Source organism: Notamacropus eugenii, chromosome 5 (assembly GCF_028372415.1).
Source record: "Notamacropus eugenii isolate mMacEug1 chromosome 5, mMacEug1.pri_v2, whole genome shotgun sequence".
NCBI classification, from domain to species: domain Eukaryota; kingdom Metazoa; phylum Chordata; class Mammalia; order Diprotodontia; family Macropodidae; genus Notamacropus; species Notamacropus eugenii.
The window spans coordinates 198199067-198220244 of record NC_092876.1 but is presented as its reverse complement, the minus strand read 5'-3'; the positions used below and the strand labels follow the sequence as shown (position 1 = coordinate 198220244).

Genomic DNA, 21178 nt, shown 5'->3' with positions numbered 1-21178 from the left:
GAGAGCTGCTGCTCCCGGCGGCGCCCGGCCTTGATCCGCCTGACTGAGGGCTGGAGGGACGGGGGGAGGCGGGCAGAGTAGACGAGGACGAGGTGAGAGGAAGGGAGAAGAGAAGAGTCCCGAGAAGCCGGAGACGATGACTCCCGAGACTCGGCTTGGCTGCCGCCGCCGCTGCCGCCGCTGCCGGTGGGCCACCACGACGGCCGCCTAATCCCCCGGACCGTGCGGGGGTTTCCGGCCCCGTCCGGCCCGGCCCGGCCCCCTCCTCGCCGCCACCTCCTCCCCTCCCCCACCTCCTCCTCCCCGCAGGCTTTCGGTTCTGCCGCTCACTAGTTAAAGGTCCTTTCTGACTCCCCCACCCCCCAAAGTTGATATTCCAGCCTCCCCCTCCCCCGCAGGGTTTTCCCATCTCCGCGTCCGCCAGTCCGGGAGTTGTGCGTGTTCTGGGCGCTGTGGGACTGGCCCGGCTCTCTGCTGTGTATCTACATAGTTATCTATGTACACATCGGGACATTTTTTCTCCTGCTTAATGAGAACTTGACTCAGGAGCCTCTGTGAATCACTCTCTGGGCTGGGAAAGGAGGAAGGAAGGTTTAACCCCCTCCCAGCGCACTTCATGCCCGTGTCTCATTCGGCTTGGTCTACCTGGCACGGCTGGTACTGCTGCTGCTGCTGCTGACAGGGATCTGCTGCCATCTCTGGAGTTTGCCTCTTGACACAGCTAGAGACAGTTCCTGTGGATTTTTTTTCTTTCTATCAGAACCTCAAGACCAATCCAGCAATCTTTTTCTTAAAACAAGTTTCTTTTAAAAGCACGTAACTTAAGTCAAAATTGGTAGAGAAGCTATTTCTGTGACTTGAAGATCTCTGTATTTTTGTTTAATCATCAGGGTATAAATCAGACAACAGCAAGATGTCCAGCAATGTTCCGGCTGATATGGTAAGTGAAGGATGTATTGTTATTATTTGTTTAAGAGGATATTTCAGTCGTCTTTACTTGGGAAGGGTGTTGGGTGCAAAGGGGATATTTGATGGAAATAGTTGGGAAACCACAGCGGCTGGTGATTTAGGGCACTGAAGTTGTCAGCCTCTGATTTCCCCCCCTTTTCTACCAGTGTTTTTGTTTGGAGAAGCATAAAAAATTGAAGAAGTAGGGAGCTTTAGTAAAAAAAAATGATCTTCCTATTTCCTCTACAACCAAATGTAAGAAGCACTTCTCTCTTAATGCTTCTGAAATTGTCAGTGACATTAGGTAGAGCCGGAGAATTGGTATTTCATGTACTGGATAGAAATTGATCATAAGGAAAAACACAGTCTCACCTTTATAACACAATAAGATCATTAATGCAGTAGCTGCAAACTTGACATTTTTCCAAGGACAGTGAAGTACTTACTACTACTTCTTGGTTAAAATTATACTTTGATCGGTATTACATTTGGAATTAGTTATCTTCCCCCATCCACAAGTTTACCGGCTAATATGTGTCTGGACTAGAGGAATGTTAAACTGTTAAGGAAATCTCACAAAATAGGATAGTGATAATGTTAGAAATTTACATCAGTTTTCCACGACTTCTCGTAACCGTGTCAAATGTTGGATATTATTAACATTCTTGGACTTAAAAAACAGACAAACCATACATTATTGAATTTCACTATATGTTTAGTGTTCGAAACAAAACTACTCTTGTGTATTGAGGCTTTTGTTTTTTAAAGGTTAAGGTTATGACTTTGTTGACTAACTAGAATGGCTGTGTAAGCTTTCAGTGTGGGTTTTTGGTGTGAAATTACATGCCGTTTGCAATCATAAAGGCAAGTATGGTAAAAAGCCTAAAATAATCTTATTTGAAATAGATGAGATAATCTTGTTGTTTGAAATGTGGTAGTTTTTAGTTATTTATTGTATTCCTATTAGAATATTGAACCCATTAAGAGCCAAGAGATAAATGATATTACACAGCAGGAAACTGCATTGGCAGTTTTTTTTAAATGGAAAGAAAAATAATTTAGTACATGTCTCCATTTATTTTGCTCTTATCTTGATTTTTCATTTAACATGATACATAAATGTAGAATAAATGTAAGTTCCTGCTTAGTTAGCCTCAGATGGAAACCTCTTTCCCAGGCTTCAAAAAGGTCCTTGCATTCTCCTTTAATTTCTCTCTCACCACCATGTACACATCCTAAACTCACACATGACCAAAGCTCTTTTCTCTGATTAAAGATGCCAGGATATGTTATCTTTCACTCTCCTGAAGTTGATTAGAGGGGTCTCTAGGTAGTGCTGTTTAGTGCTTTTTCTCTTATTTGGTGGTAAGTACTCGATTGGTCTGGGGAGCATTGGAACTTCAGCAAAAGGTTTCGTCTTTAAAATTACCATTAAAATATTTTTTTGTATTGAAAACCCCAAGTTTTCTTTATTCTCTCACAAAAGCCATATTGAAATAAACATACACTCAAAATAATGTTGCTATTATCTAGCCTGGTGATTACAGAAAAACTGGAATGTGCGTAGCATCATGTATAATATTGTCCCTGTTACAGATGACTTGAGAGTATTGTTTTCTGGTCAAATATGGGAGTTTGGAAGGAAGACTGTAGGATTTAGTTTACTTTTCTGCCGCATTGCTACATCAGTTTTTACATTTTTAAATTAAACTTAGTCCCATTTATGTTTTTTAGATTGACATTGTGGTAAGGCCTTGATGTTTTCTAGTGCTTTGAGATCCTTTGATTAAAGGGGATATGCAACAAGGGCAAAACAATGTTATGTAATATTCATTTAACACCTTGCTGTAGATGTGTCTGAATTGGCGCTGTGATCCAGCCCAAATTAACATGCTTGCAAGTTTGTTTGTGTTAAGGGTCTTAAGATTTTACCATGTCATTTAGAGCTGCTAAGATTGTATTTGTTGGTAGAAACATAGGACATTACTGGAATGCATTCTCTAATTTAATATTAGTCCAGGATTCACAACCCAAGTTACGTTCTGAAATCATGTATAAATATTGGCTAGAAGCCGCAGATCGATTACTTCCAGATTTGCTAGACTTGTTGGTTGGATAATTTACTGTTTATGTTTACATTGATTATTCAAAACCAACGGAAAGCTGTGTTCACACATTTTCTTTTGCTGGATTGAAATTAAAAGCTAAAACTGTACCTCTGAAACTAAGTTATATTTTATTGCAACAAAATTCCCAAATTGACTAGCACGTGTATGTTACCTTCCAGTAAGCTTTTAAGAATGCATCACACCGGTCAATTAGCACACTGCAGTTTCATTTGACCAAATATCAAGAATTCCAAATATGCAAGACTCTAATATTAGAGTTAGAATACTATTTAGAAGGTAACTATTATTTTCTTACATTGTTGTAGTGAGTGCTTGTTATCTGAGAAAATACTCTTTTGGGGACTGGGTGGAGCTGTGGAGCTTTATGTCTCATCAATTGATAATTCATTCTTAAAGTTCAGTAGTCATTGTTAAATCTACTGATCTTTTAAAAACACCTTTTTTTGAAAAAAAGGTTATGGTTGTGACTGTGAGACTTAAGAATACATTTAAGTCTTGATTTGTATTTTTGTAAATCTTGTGACTTTTAATTTAATTATTTTTTGCTGACCACATGGTAAACTCATTTTTCCAGCACAAACTGAAGTGCACTAGATCTTGCACTGCATTCCTGATACTATGAGTAAAGTGGGTTGTTGGGTTTTTTGGGGTCACTTTCTATTGTGGTTTTGGCACTTTTTAAATCACTAGTACTAATGGTTTTATCTTAGTATTACATAAAGTATTTCAAGTCATTTATCTCTTTTGACCCTCACAACAACTTTGTAAAATGTACTAATACAATTATCCCCATTTTACATATGCAGATACTCAAACTCAGAGTTTGAGATCATTAGGCTAATTTTATCAGTATTACTTTTACTTAGTTTTATCAGTTTTTATTTACTTAAAATGTTTTTAGATACTGAGTCCACTGACTAAATAAGTGCTAGCACTTTAATTTTAAATTAAGTGCTGAAAACTCAGCTAAGCAATTTATTTTAAAAAGAAATTTGAATTAAACATAAAAAGTAGTAATGATAATTTGGAAATGAATCATAAAAGTATTCCACATTTTAAATCAATTCACAGTATACAGTTCTTAGTGGAGAAATTTAATGCTTCATTCTGACTGTTCTTAATGATAGCTTGAATTATTTTGATGACTAGGTCAAGTCAGCATAAGACTATTTACTGTCTGTCAGAAAGAACATCAGTGGTGTAAATAGGAATGTAATTCATCTTTTTGGATGAATTTTGGATGAAAATACAATTATTTGTATTTTCAAACAGAAGTTTTTGTATGCTGGTTTTGAACTACTGGGTGAATCATTGGACTACAATCCCATTTTTTTGTTTTTGGAATTAGATTTGATGCAAGTCTGTCCTTTTAAAGATCCTTTAGTAAAATAACACCTGTCTGCCTATTAGAGGAGTTGGGTATTAATGAAAGAATTCTGGTAAAGTATTTTTATATCTTTGAAGAAAAGTTCCATATAAAGTATCATTTATGTTACTGATAGAGGCTAGCCAGATGTAACAAAATTCTCTTTTACATGTTAGCTGTGGTGTGATATAATATGAAATTGATTTGAATTTGCAGTATTATTTGTGGCTTTGTGCTTTATTTTTTGAAATTATCCTTTTTGTTATATTTCTATTTCATGTATAGAAGAAATAATTGGAGCCCTCTGGTGGACAAAATGTTATTACTGTGTAAATGAGTAAACCTGAGATCCATGGTATTTTTTTGGGTAAAATACCTGCATGTAAAATATTTAATTAAAACAGGATATTGTTAGACATTAACCAAATTTCTTTTAATCTGATCTTTTTAATCTCTTTTCTAAAGCTTAGTTAAAAATAGTTGATTCAGAGTATACATGAAGAAAACAGCAGTTCGTTTGTATATGATCTGTAGAATAGGGCATTTTTACATACCAAGTAGCCATGCTAATGAAGACACAGAAAGAAAAGGTTTTTACCTCCTTCTCTCCCTTCCCCATCTCAAGTTTTAAGGTTTTATAATGTGTAGACTATTGCCTATAAATATAAATGGTTTGATAAGTAATATTAGTAAACAGTATTAGTTTAATATAATTGTTTATAGTCTTACATCTTTTTTATAACGTTTAGGGTTTTAAAAACATTTTATATATTTTGGATTATTATTAGTAAAAGAAATGGCAGATATTTATTTCTCATTAATCTCATGGTGTCATGGCTAGTGAGTATTGCAGCAGAGACTAGAACTCGTCTTCTAAGTTGAGTATTCTGCCAATCACATAAGGATTTAATAGAATTGTATGTAGCAAGTGCTTGAAAAAATATCTATTTTCCTTGGGATTAAAATATTTTCTTTGCTAATAATGAGAAAGATGAGCATTTCCCCCATTATAATGTTGATATTCACTTTAGATTATAAAAATTCATGTCATCAGACTATCATAAAGGAAAAATCCTCTTTTGTATCATAAGAATATAGACATAAGACATGGAAGGAACCCCAAGCATTTCACAGATGAAGAAACAAAGGCTTAAAAACAAAGCAACAGTAGGTTAATGACCTGACCAAGTTACACAGGAAGACAAAGTATCAGAGTCTGGATTTGAACTCAGGACTTTTGACTCCACATCCCAGTCTTAACATTTAGAATTTGAGGCATATCTGAAAATTTTAAATGGCTTTTAAGAGACTAGAGTATGCTCTTTTGATTTTTTAAAATAATTTTATCCCTGGGCAAGAAAAAGAAATTATGTATATATGAAAACCTCAACTATCTGAAATCCTTTGAGTTTCAGTCATTCTGAATAATGCAGAAATGACTGAAACTCAAAGGATTTCAGAAAAAAGAAATTATGTATATATGAAAACCTGAACTATCTGAAATCCTTTGAGTTTCAGTCATTCTGAATAATGCAGTTATTCAGAAAACTGGAGACAACCCTTTTAAAAGTACCTAAACTTTAAAAAACCCAACATTTTGTGTGGAAATCTTTCTAAATGTTATACTGAACATAATTTCTTGATGATTCAAGGTTGTTATAATTAGGAATATAAATTATTTTACTGAGCTGTTATATGTATTACATGATATACCTTCAACGCTGTTGAGTTGGATAGGACTGTTTATACCTATGCTAACTGGTTTCAGAACATGTGTTTTTTGAAATCATGAATCTTTTTCTTATAATTTTTTTTTCCTCCTCCCTTAGTATCTATTATGGTTTCTATTGCTTGTAAACATATTTGTCTGTAGTAGCAGCTCTCATATCCAATTTGTTGCTTCTGAATCTTCTGTGGGCTTCAAATTATAACTAAGTTTTTGTCAAAGTTAAGAAAAAATAGTTTCTGAGCTCCTGTAAGTATATGAGGATTAATGTGTGGATTCTAATACATAATACATATTATGTATTTTTGATTCTGAGGACTTATTATTACTATTACCATCATTATTATTGGAGTTTTGTTGTGTGTTAGAATTTTGGATAGTTAAGGTGGTGCTATGTATAATTTGTGTTTTGATGGGAAAATAGGCTGATTTTTATGAAAAGTTATTTTTAAATCAAATAGATTTAACTTATTGGAACTTTGAATTCCTTTCATCTTGCATCTCTTAGTACTTCAATGACTTGGTATTTAATAAGTATGTATATTCCTTCTACCTATGCAGATCATAGCCCTTCTATAATTTAATAAAAAGATCTCTGAGAGTTGTTGAAGTTGGTTATGAGCCCTTCCAGGTTTAGTTTGATGGGTACTTCAATGTCTAATATATTGGGCCTATTCTTTTATCTTTTTCTACGTCTATAGCTACATCCATAATAGAGAAACAGTTCTGAATGACTATTCCAGAGTGATTTTTTTTTTTGGTATCAGGGATCCCTTCTTAGAACCATGTTTTTAATTAAATTATAAGTTAGTAAAAATGAAAATGTAATTTTTTCCTCTACCTAAGTTTAAGGTTAGGAACCCTTGTAATAGAGGAATGAAAACTATAAATATGTTTAAGTTCTTTATAAGGTTTTGGGAGGTAGGAAAGGAGGATGAGTGAAGATCCTTATTAATTGGATGGAAATAGGAAAGACTTAATTGAAAACATAAATTATTGAATTAGGTTGTAAAAGACGAATAGAATTTCCAGAAGTGAGGTGGTGCATTGGGTAGAAAGCCAGGTCTGGAGTCAGGAAGACTCACATTTCTGAGGTTAAATCCACTCTCAGACACTTACTAGCTATGTGACCCTGGACAAGTCACTGAACCCTGTTTACCCTAGTTTCCTCATATGTAAAATAAGCTGGAGAAGGAAATGGCAGGCCAATATCATTGCCAAGAAAACCCCAAATGACAAAGAGTTGGATGTGATTGAAAAATGACTGAATAACAACAAGAATTCAAGGAAGTAAGTAATATATTCCAGGTATAGAAAATAGTATGAGCAAAAACATGGCACAAAGTGGAATGTGTGTGGGAATAGTGGGTGGATAGCATAGTTTAGCTAGAATGTAGCCCATATGGAGGGGGAGTAGTGTGAGATAAGGCTTGGTAGTATTAGAGAGTGGTAGGATGAGAGGTAGGGTGTTGTTAGTGAAGAGCCTTGAATGCCAGGCTCTTCATGATCAGATTTGTACATAAGGAAATTAATCTAGTAATAGTATAAAGGATGAATTGGAGGGGAAATAGAACAAGAGGAGGAAGAAGAGAAGGATACAGTTGCACCAGGTTCTCAGTGTTATAGTTTACAATCCAGAATAACATTGTAACTAAGTTACATTTTGGGTTAGATAGGCTTTTGGGGTTGACATCTAAACTTAACTACTACGTATAACAGAATTTCTATGGAAAAATATACTCAGGCTACCAAATACTTACTGATTTAGGTCCAAGCTTAATAGAATATAACCTATTTTTAAATTGGGAACTACCACTAATATATCAGCTCTACCACTCTACCTTAATAAATGTAAAAACTGTTACCAAATACAATACCAGTACTTGGTAATTTATATAAATAATAGTATTTAATTTATGGAAAATGTGGTAATGTGTTTCCATGACATTTTAATCATCTGTAATCTTTACAACATTGTTATATGGGTTTTGCAATTTTTTACATAAATTTATTTTAATTTTGTACCTTTTAAGATAAGTCAAGTAAAATTGGCATATGGGCATTCTTCTGGGACTACACTATAAGAAGAAAATGTTCCTTCTGTTAAAGAAAACTTTCCAGGTTTGTAGTGCAGTGTGTCTTCTTTTCTCTGTATAGTTAAATTTACCTAGCAATTCATTTTGGACTGATTGAATCTTAACTCATAATATTATATAAATTATTTTTTTTACTTTCCTGCCAGAATGTGATTTTTGGCTATCAGTATAGTCATTTGGTTATTCTTACCTTAGAAAGAGGAATCATCACCTGGCATCCTGAACAATATGAAATCAGAGAAGAAACTAACCTCCTGCCTGAGACTGAGATTTCTCAGGGTTAGGCATTTCTTTTTGGTCCCTGCAAATTATGTTAGGGCAACTGCCATGACATTAAGCTGTTGTACTTGTTTTTTTTTTAAATTTTATTTTTCATTTTTAACACAGTTCATATCACATAAAACAATTCCAGCTTTTGGTCAGGTGATACTTCTTTTTAAAGCATTTACAATATAGACCATAAGAGAATTTTTTTTTTAAACATTAACCAACTGAGACACAAGTAATATTTATGTTGCTAACTTCACAAACCCTGGACCTAATTGTCTCCACAGTATTACTAAGAATTAAAGGACCCTAACTTATTGTTGTTGGTCTAAAGTCCTAAGCCTAATACCTTAATTTTAGACTTAACCTCGAATGTTCCCCTACCAACAATCTATAATTAAGCTTACAAACCTTTTGACTATAGGAATTTGCCACTAACAGTAGGGACATTGCAGGGATACAATATCTCCCCAACTTCATGTCCATTTCAGGTAGGAGTAGATTGTCCACTTGGATTAAGTCAGGCTAAAGTCTGCTAGGTGTCAGTGGGGAACAGGAGAATCCCACTTCAGCCCAGGCTGAACAGTCGCTGTCCCATCCGTCCCACAAGATCACCTTTTTCAGTTCATACCAGCATCTCAGGCTTACTGGCATCATGGATTGGAGGCTCAGACTGCCTTTCTTGCTATCCATACCTGGAGTTAGACTCAGGAAGGACAGTCACTTAATAGTCCCATAGCATCTTAAAATAGCAAGTTTCAAACCAGGTTTCAAATATGACTGTAATTTCACTTTGGCTAAGGAACATCTTTTGAGGCAAGTCTTAAGTGGCTTACATGCCTTTCTATACATTTTGTAGTTCCTGATTAAATAGCAATCATAAAATCAAATTTACCATTAAAACCTTAACTTTTCCATCAATGCCAGATTTTGCCCAAGGTTACCTGCCTTAAGGAAATTAAGACTAAAATTCTTTTCCCCAAACTAAAGATGTCTTTGATTTATTCTCAGTAATTAATTCAGTCAATTGTTTTAATACTAATTGCTTTTACATCACTTTGTAACATGTCCAATTTTTCTCCCCATCACTCCCCTTCCCCCACCTCCTAATACCTTGCATTCTGATTACCCCTTCCCTCAATGTATCCTCCCTTCTATCATACCCCACCCTTCCCTTATCCCCATCTTCTCTCTTTTCTTGTAGGTCAAGATAAATTTCTATACCCCATTCCCTGTATTTCTTATTTCCCGATTATATGCAATAAAAATTGTCAACATTCATTGCTAGCGCTTTGAATTCCAACTACTCTCCCTACTCCCCTGCCTCCCCAGCCCCACTGAGAAGGCAAGCAATTCAATACATACTAAATATGTGTTATTTTGCAAAAGACTTCCATAATAATCATGTTGTGTAATACTAACTGTATTGCCCTCTATCCTACTCTATATTCCCTTATTTTTTTTATTCCCTCATTTGACCTTGTCCCTTCCCAAAAGTGTTTATTTCTAGTGACTCCCTTCTCCCATTTGCCCTCCCTTCTATCATTCCCTTCACCCCACTTGACGCCTCCTCCCCTACTTTCCTGTGGTGTAAAATACATTTTCATACCAAATTTAGTGAGCATGTTATTCCCTCCTTTTTATTTTTTTTTATTTTTTTATTTTTATTTTTTTATTTAACTTTTAACATTTATTTTCACAACATTTTGGGTTACAAATTTTCTCCCCTTTTATCCCCTCCCCCTCCCAAACCCAAGCATTCTAGTTGCCCCTGTGACCAATCTGCTCTCTCCTCTATCCTCCCTTCCTGCCCTTGTCTCCGTCTTCTCTTTTGTCCTGTAGGGCCAGATAGCTTTCTTAACCCCTTAACCTGTATTTCTTATTTCCCAGTGGTAAGAACATTACATTTGATCCTAACACTTTGAGTTCCAACTTCTTTAGCTCCCTCCCTCTCCACCCCTTCCCCTTGGAAGACAAGCAATTCAATATAGGCCAAATCTGTGTAGTTTTGCAAATGATTTCCATACTAGTTGTGTTGTATACAACTAACTATATTTCCCTCCATCCTATCCTGTCCCCCATTACTTCTATTCTCTTATGATCCTTTCCTTCCCCATGAGTGTCGACCTCGGATTACATTCTCCTCCCCATGCCCTCCCCTCCATCCTCCCCCCCAACCCTGCTTGTGCCCCTGTCCCCCACTCTCCTGTATTATGAGATAGGTTTTCCTATCAAAATGAGTGTGCATTTTATTCTTTCCTTTCGTGGAATGTGATGAGAGTAGACCTCATGTTTTTCTCTCGCCTCCCATCTTTATCCCTCCACTAATAAGTCTTTTGCTTGCCTCTTTTATGAGAGATAATTTGCCCCATTCAACTTCTCCCTTTCTCCTCCCAATATTTCTCTCTCACTGCTTGATTTCATTTTTTTTTTTAAGATATGATCCCATCCTCTTCAATTCACTCTGTGCACTCTGTCTCTATGTATGTGTGCGTGTGTGCATGTGTGTGTATGTACTCCCACCCAGTACCCAGATACTGAAATGTTTCAAGAGTTACAAATATTGTCTTTCCATGTAGGAATGTAAACAGTTCAACTTTAGTAAGTCCCTTATGACTTCTCTTTGCTGTTCACCTTTTCATGGTTCTCTTCATTCTTGTGTTAGAAAGTCAAATTTTCTTTTCAGCTCTGGTCTTTTCATCAAGAAAATTTGAAAATCCTCTATTTTATTGAAAGACCATTTTTTCTCCTGAAGTATTATACTCAGTTTTGCTGGGTAGGTGATTCTTGGTTTTAGTTCTAGTTCCTTTGACTTCTGGAATATCCTATTCAAAGCTCTTTGATCCCTTAATGTTGAAGCTGCCAGATCCTGTGTCATCCTGATTGTATTTCCACAGTACTCAAATTGTTTCTTTCTAGCTGCTTGCAGTATTTTCTCCTTGATCTGGGAACTCTGAAATTTGACCATAATATTCCTAAAAGTTTCTCTCTTTGGGTCTCTTTCAGGAGGTGATCAGTGGATTCTTTCAACATTTATTTTGCCATTTGGTTCTAGAATATCAGGACAGTTTTCCTTGATAATTTCATGAAAGATAATGTCTAAGCTCTTTTTTTGATCATGGCTTTCACGTAGTCCCATAATTTTTAAATTGTTTCTCCTGGATCTGTTTTCCAGGTCATTTGTTTTTCCAATGAGATGTTTCACTTATCTTCTATTTTTTCAAACTTTTGGTTTTGTTTACTAACTACTTGGTTTATCTCATAGTCATTCATTTCCCTGAACTCAATTCTCTCTTTCAGAGAACTATTTTGTTTAGTGAGCTTTTGAACCCTCTCTATTTGGCTAATTCTGCTTTTTAAAGCCTCCTTCTCCTCATTGGCTTTTTGGACCTCTTTTTCCAATTGAGTTAGTCTCTTTTTAAAGGTGTTATTTTCCTCAGCATTTTTTTGGTTCTCCTTTAACAAGCTGCTAACTCAATTTTCAAGCTGTTCTATTGCCTGAGCCCAGTTTAAGTTCCCTTTGGATGCCCTGGAGGCAGGGGCCTTGATTTCCTCTGACAGTATGCCTTGTTCTTCCTCATCTGAAAGGATGAGAGGAGACACCTGTTCCCCAAGAAAGTAACCTTCTGTGTTCTTATTTTTTTTCCCTTTTTTGGGCATTTTCTTAGCCAGTTACTTGACTTCCGAGTTTCCTCTCCACAACCACCTGCCTCCAGTCCCACCAAGCCAGCACTGGGGGCTGATATTCAGATGAGCTGTTCCAATCCCCCAGGGGCTTTAGGTGGAGGTAGGGTCTCTATTCAGTGTGAGATTAAGATCAGCTGCTCAGTTGGGGGCAGGGCCACCACACAAGGCTGAGTTTCCTCAGGGGCTTTATGATGAGGCCTTCAACAATGGATGTGGGCTGCTGCCTGCATTTGGAACCCCAGTCTGATACTGCCTCTGCTGCTGCCACCTGAGGAGGCCTGAGTTATGGAAACACCCTGCTCCCTACTCAGCCAGCTGAAAAAAACCCTCTCACTGACCTTTTAGTGCCTGTGGGTCGAGGGATCTGGGCTGCTACTGGAGATTCTCTCCCTGAAGCCTGCTCGGTCCTGCTCCTCCCGGTGCCCTGCAGCCAAGGCTGGCCTGGGCTCTGCTCCGGGTCCTGTGCGTCAGACCTTTCCTGTCTGTCTGTCAGGTCACTCTGGGCTAGAAATCTCTACTCTGTTGTTCTGTGGCTTTTGCTGCTCTAGAATTTTTTGAGAGTCCTTCTTTACAGGTATTTTATGGGCTGTGGGGGAAGAGCTAGTGTATGTGCATCTGTCTACTCTGCCGTCTTGACTCCACACCCTTTAGTTTTTTTTTTTTTTAGTACAATTGTGACTCCCCCATGTAATAGTTTCTTGGCAGGTGGACTTTCATACTCATTTTAGGAAATTGACTATGTACTTGTTTGAATAAGCACAAATGATTTAAACTCCTTGAAAGTTTTTATACTAAATTATATCATTCAGTGTCTTGAAAATAGTGGTGTAATATATAATTATCCCTCTAAGATTCACCAGCTTAAACATTTAAACTCCCCTGTAATCCTTTCTTGTACTTACATAATTTTATCTTTATTTCATTTTCATGTTCTACCTTTTGTTATAGGCATTTTTATATGTTATTTTTTCTATTGTAACCTCCATGAGGAAAGAGGTTTCCTTTTTTTCTATACACATCAAAACCTAGTCTAATATCTTTCACATATTATACGTTCCATAATTTTTAATTGATCTAATGTAAAAATCTGTTTATTTCTTAACAAAGTATATATTCCAAAAATGTCATTCCATCTTGCACATTACCATTGGATTAAGGTAAACAAAATACTGTTTCCATTATAGTATCTCCCTACTTGTTGTTTAGTTCTTTTTTAGTCATGTCCAAATCTTTGTGACCCCCATTTGGGGTTTTCTTGGCAGAGATACTGGAATGATTTTCCATTTCCTTCTCCAGCTCATTTTACAGATAAGGAAACTGAGGCAGACATTTAAGTGACTTGCCTAGGGTCACTCAGCTAGTAAGGATCTGAGACTGTATTTGATCTCATGAAGATGAGTCTTTGTGATCCCAAGCCCAGTGTTTTATACACTGCTTACCTAGCTACACCATTTCCCTACTTAAGACCATACAATGGTTGTTTATTAATAATGGAATAAAATATAACTTAGCATTCAGGATTTTCCTTCAAATAATGTCACTTTACCTGTCCACCTTAGCCTTCTCTTCTCCCTAGTACAGATCCTTCATTTCATTCAAGCCAATAGCTGTCATTCTACTTGCTTCCTAACTCAGTCTTCCCATTAGGTTAAATTAAATTATCTTTCATCCTCATTTGGAATGACCTCTCGATTCTCAAAGAAATATTCAACTTCCTTCAAAATGAAACTCAAGTTACACTTCCTCTAAGAGACCTTTCCTAACTATCCCTTGGAGGTAGCTAGGTGGCTCAGTGGATAGAGTGCTAGGCCTATAGACAGGAAGACCTGACTTCAAATGCAGCTTCAGATAATTATTAGCTGTGGGATCCTAGGCAAGTCACTTAATCTCTGTTTGCCTTAATCTGCTGAAGAAGAAAATTGCAAACCATTCGTTATCTTTGCCAAGAAAACCCCATGGACAGTAGGGTCCACGAGGTCATGAAGAGTTGGACACAACTGAACAACTATCCCTGCCTGGTAGTAATCCTTAAAAAAAAAATTCCTACATCATAATTTGTATCACATAATCTAGCTCTTGATTTTATGTTACCTTATGTTCTTTAATTGTTTCACGTCTGTAAATCTCAGTTTGTAAACTTCTAAAGATTAAGAACTGTCATCTTGAGCTAGGATTTTCTATTTCTTTTGTGTCTCCACTGCCTTGCAGAATGGGCACAAAATAGGAATTAATTTGTACTTACTGATATTCATATGTTACTAAACACTTTTTATTTCATAGCAACTTTGTTGGTAAACACTTGGTAGCTTTTTTCATTGAAAATATTTGATCAAATGTATATTTACTCATATTCTTTTTTATCTCAATTCACCAGCTCACCTGAAGCTAATCAGATTTTCAGTTACAGTATAATATTTGAAATGAGTGATAGAGCATTTTCATTTTTTTCTAGCTAGGTTGAATACTAGAATTTTATTCATGCTTTTGGTAGCATAGTGATGTGTTCTTTGTCATGATTAGCATACCAAAGATCATGGCAATGAATTATCTAAGTAAAAATTTAAAGATGACATGACTGTAACTAGCACAGTTATCCCTTTCACATTGCAACTTTCCACATCACAACTTTCCACATCACAACTTTACACATTGTGGTTTTGATACATAACAGGTCGGCTTTGGTTAATTATAAATGTGAATCTGCTGAAGCTGCAGATAAGACAGAAAAAGTTTAGAAACTCAGAAATGCATGAAACTCATATATAGTATTGTATAATACCAATCCAAATTTTATAATAAGGTACTGTAAACATCCCATAAAAGGAAAAGAAAAAATTTAGACTTCTCTGCTATACAGGAAGGGCCCCAAAATTTTACATGGATTTTACAAATCATGGGAGTGCTACGCCCATAACTCCTGTGATGTGGAAGGGATAACTGTTTATCAGTATTTATTATAGCCATCTAATTGACAAGCACATATATGTGACTGTCTTCCTGTGGTTTGGATGTGGAGTTTAAACACATTAAATACAAATATGCATAAAATATAAATTTTATAGTGAGTTTTGTCCTCTTTAAGAATGTACTTATGTAAGAACTTAAAAAATCACTAGACCGTAAGCTCTGTTAGGGCAAGAGTTATGGTTTATCTAAATTTTGTTAACTTCCCCAGTGTCTGGAATAATACTCTTCATGTTGTTTTTGTTATGGAGTCGCTTCAGTTATGTCCAGCTCTGAGACTCCAGTTGGGGTTTTCTTAGCAAAGATATTGGAGTGCTTGCCATTTTCTTCTCATTTTACAGATGAGGAAAGTGAGACCAACAGGGTTAAGTGATTTGCCCAGGGTCATACAGCTCGAAAGTGTCTAAAGTCATATTTGAAGTTAGGAAGGTGAGTCTTCCTGACACACTCTATCCATTGCACCATCTATAGAGGCTAAATGATTTACTCAAATTCATAGTGAGCAATCAACCGATATGGGACTCAAACTGAGCATTCTGATGCAGTCATGGAATACCAGACTTAAAAGAATTAAAATTGTAGGTCCCATGACTGCATCACCAGAAAAAATTGAAGTTAAAAATTGGATACCTATTTCAGAGAGAAGCTAAAATGTGATACCTTTGAAAAGAAAAAAAATTATATAGTTGTGTACTGAGGAATAACATTGACAATTGACCACAGTGACAAGCCTGATTTAGGAAAAATTACATAACCTTTGTTTGTACTATGCGATATGTTATTTAAAGTATAATTCTTTTCTCAGCTTTGGTTTCCTTATCTGTAAAATAAAGAAAATACTTGCATTACCCATCCTATAGAATTCTTGGGAAGCTGTTCCATAAACCTTAAAGTGTTATGCAGATATAGGTAGTTGTTATTGTTGGTTATTGTGTGTGTTCGTCCTTTGTTTCCGAAGAAGACCATGCCATCAGAGAAATGATGACATGACTTGCACTTGACTTCGTTTTGAGTGAGGGAGGGCTGTGCAGGTCACCAGCCTCACTTCTCCTTCAGAGCCATCTGAATCCAGTGACCAGATACTCATCAGGATGACTGGAGATGACCCAGGATGAGGCAGTTGGGGTTAAGTGACTTGCCCAAGGTCACACAGCTAGTGTGTGTTTCAATACCTTCAAGTGTTTGAAGGTGAAATTTGAACTCAGGTCCTCCTAACTCCTGCACTAGTGCTCTATCCACTGCACCACCTAGCTGCCCCAATTGTTGGTTATGTGTGTATGTGCTACTCCTTTGTATAAATGTGTGTATGTACTACTCCTTTGTATAAATCATAGAAAAAGGGTCTGATGTACTTAACTTATGTTAATGTTTTATGGACATAAAAAGATTGTGGTGCTAAAAAAAGACAAGAAGACAATAATAATATTTTACCAGGTTTTGCATACATGAAAATTCATGCATGTTTTAATGAAAATGGTATTGTTACTTTAAAGTTACACTGTAAAAAAAAGCAACCTATTTCCCACAAGCCATATACTAATTTTCATGCATATAAAATGAAGTATAATTAAAAACTTAAAAACATACGTATTTACTACCTGTAAGGACCGGTAAATGTATAAAGATGAAAAATATCTATTTTCAAGTAGCTTACAGTCCAGTAAGAAAGAATCTAACTTGTGCAAAGTGAGACTTTGATAGGAGTAAAGGAGTACTATAATATATCTCACCATTCTCAGTGACTCTTTTGAATCTTTTCATCCATCCTCAAACCTCTCATGGCTCCCTTCTTCTCACACTCTCAGCAGAGAACCTGGTTGCCTCATATTTTACAAAAATAAATTGAAGCTATTCATCATGTGCTTGCTCTTATTTCCTCTTTCACATCTCATATCACTAATATGCCTTCTGCTACTATCTTCACATGAAGGGCTGGCCTTATTCCTTACTAAGGCTAACTCCTCTGCTTGTTCAAGTGATGCCATTCCATCTTGACTCCTCCAACAGATTGTTCCATTTCATTCCCAATCTTTCACTTATTTTTAAATTTCTCCCTTTCTACCAGCTCAATCCTTATTGCTTGCAAATATGCCCATGCCTTCCCCTATCCTGAAAAAAGAAGCTCACTTGATTCTTTTATACGTGCTAACTATCCTATATCTTTTCTGGCCTTTGTAGCTAAACTCCTTGAAAAGGCCTTCTACAATAGGTGCCTTTATTTTCCCTCCTCATTCTCTTCTCTTTTTAAAAAAATGATTATTATTTTATTTGTTTTCAGTGTTCTACAGCCACTTCCATATATCTTCAATTTTTTTCCCTTCTTCCCCACTCCCTCCCCAAGATGGTGTGCAATCTTATATAGGTTCTACATATACGTTCTTATTAAATACATTTTCACCTTAGTCATGTTGAATAGAAGAATTAAAATGAGTGGGAGAAACCATAAAACAAAACAAAAGATAATACAAAAGAAAACGGTCTCCTTCATTCTGCGATCCAGTTCCATAATTCTTTCTCTGGATGTGGAAGGCGTTGTGCCTCAAAAGTCCATTGGGAATTTTATAGGTTCTTGCGTTGCTGTGAAGGACAAAGTCTACCAGAAAAATTCCTCAAACACTGTGGTTGTTGCTGTGTACAAAGTTCTCCTGGTTCTGCTCCTTTCACTCAGCATCAGTTCATGTAAGTTTTTCCAGGCCTCTATGAAGTCTTCCTGTTCATCAATTCTTATAGCACAATAGTATTCCATTACATTCATATACCACAAGTTGTTCAGCCATTTCCCAATTGATGGGCATCCCCTTGATTTCTCACTTTCTTCTCAACCTCTTACAAACCAGCCAAAATGGCTAACTTCAAAGTTAGTAATGATCTTTTAGTTGTCAAATCCAATATACTTTTCTCACTCCTCATTTTTTTGACCTCTCCATGGCCTTTGACACTGTTGATCATTTCTCCCCTTTACACTTTTCTGTAGCTTCTCCCTCTTTACACTTTTCTGTAGCTTTTCAGAATACTACTCCTAGTTCTTTTCCTACTTATCTAATTACTGTCTCCTTAGCTAGATCCTCCTCCTGAGCATGCCCTCTAATCTTAGATGTCCTTTAGGGTTTGGTCCTGGGGCATTAAATGAGCTGAACTAAGTTGTAAATGTGATTTCAAAACCAGTGTCTATAATCTTTCTGGAATCATATTTTTCAAAAGAAAAATGTTATTATTTTTACCTAGCTTCTTTGAATTTCCTGGATCTTATCTATCTGTAAATGCTATACTTAAAAATGTTAAGTAAACTTTAAATATTGGGCAGAGATGAAGAATTTACTTTTTGTCCAAAATGGTTTCAGGTTTTATAGTCTAGTAAGGACTATACAGAGGATCACCATAGCTTCAGGTTACATTTCGTTTTGAAAGTTCCCTAAAATTTTTATTGGTATTAGTTTGTAAGGTCCAAGAAGGCAAAAACTGTGCCTTATCTACATTTGTTTTCCCTTGGCACCTAAAAGAAGGTAATACATGTTTGTTGACTTGGTGTGTATATTGAGTTTTGTGTACAGTTTGTTAAAACTTTGATGAAAACATTGAATTTTGTAAAGATAAACTTTAGGTTCTTGATTTAAAAAAAGATAATTTAATGTACTCTAGAATAATGAGATGTTAGGGCTTTGAATCGATTTAAGATACTATCTATCTAGCTCGGCCCCAGTATTTTACTAGGTTAATCAATATCTTGAGAAGTTATCTGCAGTGAGCAAGGGTAGAGCCAGGATTAGAACACAGGTGTCCAGCTGACTAGTTATCTCTGTCTCTCTTCAAATCATTTCACTTAACCATTGTCACAGAAATTATCTGTTTCAACCTATATCTTACTGCTTCATTTCTCAATTTATGCATATATACATAGATCTATGAAAACTTCAGTGTTAGTATTTTTCTTCTTTTGTATTCACTGCGATTAAGACGAAAACTCAGATTCTAAATTACCTGTATGTGTTAGTTTTTAATGAATAAAAACAGTTGGGTGATTTTTAAAATTAAAAATATTGGCAATAAATTTGTTTTTCAAAATTAATTTGACATGCAATATCTTTTAAAATATCATTCAAGCGATACTATAATAAAACAGATTATCCATCATTTCTCTGCTTTATTTGATTTTGCCATGAAGGAAGCTGGTTTTTTTTTTTTCTGACTTTACTTAATGAGAATAAATAATGATCTTTGGCTAACATGGAGACAGATTTTGTTTGGAGTTTAATTTCCTTTGTGAAGTTAAAATCTACCTTATATTCCTAATCTGCAATAGACATAAAATTCCAGTTAGGTATGTTTTGATCTATGAAAGTCAGTTAATCACATATAATGATTTATGATAGAAAACACCATTTAATACCGTCTATTGGCTTGAACACCTATATATACATAGATGTTACGTGAAAGTTAATATGCTAGCCTATAGACAACTAATTAATTTAAAGTGTTAATGATTTTCAGAAGGAATCTGTTGTAGAGATTATAGGATTATAGTAGTTCATTCCTAGGAAAGGTAAGAATGACACATATAAGAATCTAAGATATTGAATACTTGATTAGGAATAAAGAGAAGCTTGTTATCTTAAAATTAAAAAAAAAGCAATATTTTAACAATAACATTTCTATTTTTTACAGATTTAGAACTTTTAGACAGTTTAAAGGAAGACTATGTCTATACATCTGTGTCTTGTTTAAATGAGTTTCTGAATGTTTTACATACTACAGATTTTTATAAATCAAATCTTATCATGAGTATAAGTAGCATCTTTAAGTGATAATGAGGCTGAAGTTGCTTGTATATGCATTCAGTTTTGCTCTATACAGCCATAGATTGTACTCCTAATTCTAGTCAGCTTTTTCTTAAATGGATGCTGATGGTTGAACCAGGTGGGAGTTGGCAGATAGTGCCGCATCACCAAGTCAACAAACATTAAGCTCTTACTATGTGCCAGGCATTGTGCAAAGTGCTGAGACCATAAAGAAAGCCAAAAACAGTCCCTGCCTTCAAGGGGTTTGTGCTCTAATGGGTGAGACAACAGGTAAATCACTACCTACAAGATACATACCAGCTAAATTGGAGGTAATCTCCAAGGGAAGGCACAGACGTTAAAGGGCACAGGGAAAAACTCCTTGTAGATGGTGGGAGTTTAGCATAGAGGGAAACCAGGAGACAGAGGCAGGAGGGGGAGCATCCCAGGCATGGGTGATAGCCAGCCAGTGAAAATGTATGGAGTGTCTTGTTCAGGGAATAGGGGGAAAAAACCAGTGTCCCTGGATTGTGAAATATATATGAAGGATTAAAGTGTAGGAAGACTGGAAAGAGAAGATAGGTAGGTTATGAATGGCTTTAAAAGCCAGAAGAGTTTATATTTGATTTTGGAGGTATTGGAGAGCCACTGGAGTTTATTGAGTAGGAGGATGAGGTGGTTAGACCTGCACTTTAGGGAGATTACTCAAGCAGCTGAGTGAAAGATGTACTGAGAAGGCTATTGCAATTTTCCAGGTGCGAGGAGGGCTTGCACTAGGTTAGTGATACTGTCAGAGTATGTTGCAAAGGTAGAATCACCAGGACTTGGCAAAAGATTGGATATGAGGGGAGATAAAAGAGGGTAAGGAGCGGAAGATTACTTGTTGCTTTTAACAGTAATAGGGAAGTTAGGAAGAGGTGAGCGTTTAGGGGGAAAGATGATTTTAGTTTTGAACATGTTGACTTTAAGATGTTTATGAAACATCCAGTTCATGATATCTAATAGGCAATTGGAGATGTGACACTGGCAATCAGGGGAAAGGTTATCTGTAAAAACAGATCTAGGAGTCATATATAGATGATTCTTGAATCCATGGGAGGTGATGAGATCATCAACTGCAATATTATCGAAGAAGAGGGCCCAAGATAGAGCTTTGGAGTACTCCCATCACAACCTTGATGATTATCCAGCAAAGGAGACTATAAAGAAATAGTCAGATA

General features: G+C 36.1%; 1 protein-coding gene across 1 annotated transcript in view; it reads left to right on the top strand.

Moving 5' to 3' along the window:
• Window positions 1–291: 291 nt before the first annotated feature.
• The window catches only part of UBL3 (ubiquitin like 3), a 97976-nt gene continuing 77089 nt past the window's right edge, over window positions 292–21178 (top strand). Inside the window, exon 1 of the mRNA XM_072611832.1 lies at window positions 292–940. Coding sequence (XP_072467933.1) covers window positions 914–940 — 27 coding nt within the window. The 5' untranslated portion in view covers window positions 292–913. The remainder of the gene's footprint in view (window positions 941–21178) is intronic.